This window comes from Arachis stenosperma, chromosome 3 (assembly GCF_014773155.1).
Source record: "Arachis stenosperma cultivar V10309 chromosome 3, arast.V10309.gnm1.PFL2, whole genome shotgun sequence".
Classification (NCBI taxonomy): Eukaryota; Viridiplantae; Streptophyta; class Magnoliopsida; order Fabales; family Fabaceae; genus Arachis; species Arachis stenosperma.
Window position 1 is genome coordinate 18,800,882 of NC_080379.1, and position 3,539 is coordinate 18,804,420.

Here is a 3,539-nt window from a genome sequence, read left to right on the forward strand (position 1 = left end):
TGTAGAATATGGAATACTTAATGATAATGATAAACTTCAATACATTGTTTGGCTTTCCAATGATAAAATAAAATAAAATAAACTTATGTTGGCCAATAAATTTCAAGAACCCTGCAATTTTAAGCTTTCCAATTGTTCTCGTGCCGAAACCTGAGATCAGGAAATGACAATAACCGGTTTAGCCATAGTCCATGAGCCGCATTCAATACTAACAGTATAACTCAAATTTCATTCACATATAACAGCAAAAAACAAGTTCGAATGTTCAGCCCACGTTCATTAAATGATCTTAAATAATCATTGGAAGACCTCAAATGAAGTAAACAGAAACAGGGAAGGCCATCACAGTACCATTAATGCAAGCAGAAACATTACTTAGTAACCTTTTGGCTTAAATTTATATACCTATCTTATCGCATACAAAACTATTCAACACCACATCCATTTTATTAGATCAACCACTTTGATATTAATCCACAGATACATTTTTCTAAAATCTCTATGCTATATCTTATAATATTTCAAATTTATATATTATAATGAAAAGGTATTGACAAAAAACTACTGCTTATATGAACCATTCAACACCATTTAGCTATTTGTTTTATTAACTTTTTTTTTTTCATTACTATTTTTTTATTATAATATTTTTTCCCATGGGTAAAGCTAGCTTTATTTCATATAATTTTATGAAGACCCTTTTATTTGCCATGCTTTTTTTTTTTTTTTTCATAAACAGATGGAATTCTTAATTTGCATGTAAAACATCTAAATAAAAGTAAAATATGTCGAACTACATATTCTCCAAAAATGAAATCAACAGAAAAAATTGACTCTCATAATTTGTAAATACAGCAGTTCATCCAAATCAATGAATGCCCCACAAAATTGCAAAACAATATTTCGGAGACTCCGATTACAACAGTGCATACTTTCTATACAAGGTTTTAATGATAAATCCATAAAATAAAAGTTATAAAAACCAAGAATATCAGTAAGACTTACTTGTTCTAACTTCTGATCATTATCCTTCAGTGCTCGTAGAAGATGAATTATGCGGTATTGAAGTTTTTCATTTTCTGCAGCAAGCTTCTGGGCCTGCAATTCAAATCATTGGTAAAATGAAAGGAAGCTTAACCCCTCACAAAATGAAAAAAATATATACATAAGCCAAAAATGAGTATAACCTTCTCCTTTTCTGAAATTAGGTCTGCATTTGAAACTTCTAGCTTTGACTGAAGATCATTTATCGTTTTCAAGTGTTCCTCATTTCCAGCATCTGAGCAAGTTTCATATTATTCCTAACTTAGCCCCATAACCTCTGAAAGACTTGAATCTAGAAATATTATTCTTAGTGCCAAGTACCTTAGCACCTACCTTTTCTAGCATTTAAGGAAGCTTCAAGTCTTTGTAAGCGAGCCTACAATTTGAATAAGTGGTATTAGAGTTGTAAAAATCCTTCAGTAATTTCTCATGTATAAAGTCCACTATGATAAGTTTCATAGTTTTGGATTGGCACAGATGAAAGACAAACACAAGGACATAACTCATAAGGAATGAAAGCTTTTTTATTTTTAAAACAATGATACTACTTCTCAATGTTACTCGATGTTCATAGACAACTTTCTGCCAGTTCCAACGATGACATTTAATTTCAAAATATTCTTTTTCCCTTATAAGAGTGCCAAACCAAACCACAAAGTAAAGAGCCAAAGTTTCATGCAGTTGGCAGTACCATAATTCTATGTTAGAGAGTATAGCAAAAACTTAATCCCATTTCTGCACAAGACATAAGCAAATTGGCGGAAGCAAATGAAAGAGACTTTCTGGCAGCGATCCTTTTCATAATATTGCATGGACCGGTTCAGAGCTGATACAAAGTAATACAGTCTACTTTACACTCAAACGAAGTTCAGTTGCACATAATCTGGCTTATCTCAATCAAAATTGTAACTGAACACCTGCGAGTAGAGTAGCCCAAGCATTGATTACACTATAGCTTTAATAGTATTCTAAGATAATTCTACTCCAAAAGCTAGATCAATAATGTAATGTTTGAACTGATTTGGGTTGGTGAAGTGATCAGTTCACTCGTTCGCTTAAAGAAGTGTGGAGGGTTCAAATGCTACCTTGTGTATGCAAGCAACCCAGTGGCCAGACAGACCCTTAAGTAGACCTAAGATCCGCGGCAAATTAATCCTTGCCCTTCGGGGATATCGTGATAAATGAAAAAAATATATATATATAATGTTTGTTGCTTATAAAGGTTGTCTAGATCATATACTTAACTGAATTGCAACTACAACAATTAATAACAGAAGAAGAAAGCCAAATGGGATGGAAGTACGGAACAGCTGTAAACACGAAGAATGAACCAGTATCTGGGATAAATAAATAAATAAATAAAAGGTTAATTTGAATAAAAACTCAACGGACTAAAATTGCGAATGTAGTGTGGCAAAGTGTCAACTATCTTTTAACAAACTCCATTAGAATACGTGTTAGTCAAAGGATCAACTTTATTACTTGGATGTCTCGATTGAACTACGCAAGTTCTAGCCTGCGATGAAGATAATTCTAACTTATTACATTCGCGTTTTGCCTAATTGATTTTGAAAACTGAAAAGAGAACAAAGCACACGTTGCTAAAACGCATGAATTTGAACGAATAGATCTATTTATTATAGGGAGTACCGAGAATCAAAGTAAGCTGTAATTAGAGTGAAAGAGCAAGGGGTTTTGGGTGAAAGTGATTCTAACCTCTGCTTCAGAAGCTCTCTGATGAAAAGGCTTTAGTATCTCGTCGAGGTTGTTTAGTTTAGCGGACTCCCCCATTCTTAAGTTTCCAGCGCAGCCTCCACCACCCAATTATATAGCACTGCCCGCCCAGAACTGAACGCCCCTCGCAAATTCTTAAATTAAAGTGACGAATAGTAAAGGACTAGGCAGATGCCAAGTTGCTAACATGATAAACAACTTAATTAATTTTTTTTAAACAATTAATATTTATATTTATTATTTTTTATAATCAATTATTAATATTTAAAAGTATAGGATAAAGTATGTTGTTAGATTAATAGACTAAAAAACTAGACTAAATAAATTAAATTTATGGTTAAATAATGACTAAAATAATAAATTTTGATGGCTCCATAATATTTTTTTAAAAAAATATAATAAACCATGATAACTATTCTCAAATTATTAAATTTATCTAAAAATTTTTAAAATGCAATAAAATAATTCGTTGTTAAATATATATTTTTAAAAAAAAGTTAGAGTCTAATTTTGATATAATTTTTTATAGATATAATTAAATATTTTTATTTTAAAGTTTAGGTTAAATAAATTTATTTTGAATAGACATATATTTTTACAAATATAAAATTATTTATCATTTATAAAAAATATATATTCTGTTATTTTTATCGTATTTTAAAATATTTTGCGAATATTGTTTTTTTAACCATCTTTTATTTGCATTAAGGCAAAAGCCTAGAAAAACCAATTTACACAATGACTGAGATAGAGAAAGACAT

The 3,539-nt window shown here is 30.6% G+C and overlaps 1 protein-coding gene across 1 annotated transcript; it reads right to left on the minus strand.

The window, feature by feature from the left end:
• LOC130970093 (uncharacterized) lies at positions 1-2,965 on the minus strand. The gene is made up of 5 exons (XM_057896071.1): positions 2,761-2,965; positions 1,378-1,420; positions 1,188-1,279; positions 1,006-1,098; positions 1-150 (listed from the first exon to the last, which is right to left on the minus strand). The coding sequence occupies exons 1-5, from the start codon at positions 2,833-2,835 to the stop codon at positions 103-105; spliced, it is 351 nt and encodes a 116-aa protein (XP_057752054.1). The 5' UTR covers positions 2,836-2,965; the 3' UTR covers positions 1-102.
• Positions 2,966-3,539: the final 574 nt, after the last annotated feature.

Coding starts and splice junctions, on each gene's coding strand:
- LOC130970093 (XM_057896071.1), bottom strand. CDS start 2,835: ATGGGGGAGTCCGCTAAACTAAACAACCTCGACGAGATACTAAAGCCT. Junction 1,421..2,760: donor AGAGAGCTTCTGAAGCAGAG/GTTAGAATCACT, acceptor TTCAAATTGTAG/GCTCGCTTACAAAGACTTGA. Junction 1,099..1,187: donor TAATTTCAGAAAAGGAGAAG/GTTATACTCATT, acceptor TTTGAATTGCAG/GCCCAGAAGCTTGCTGCAGA.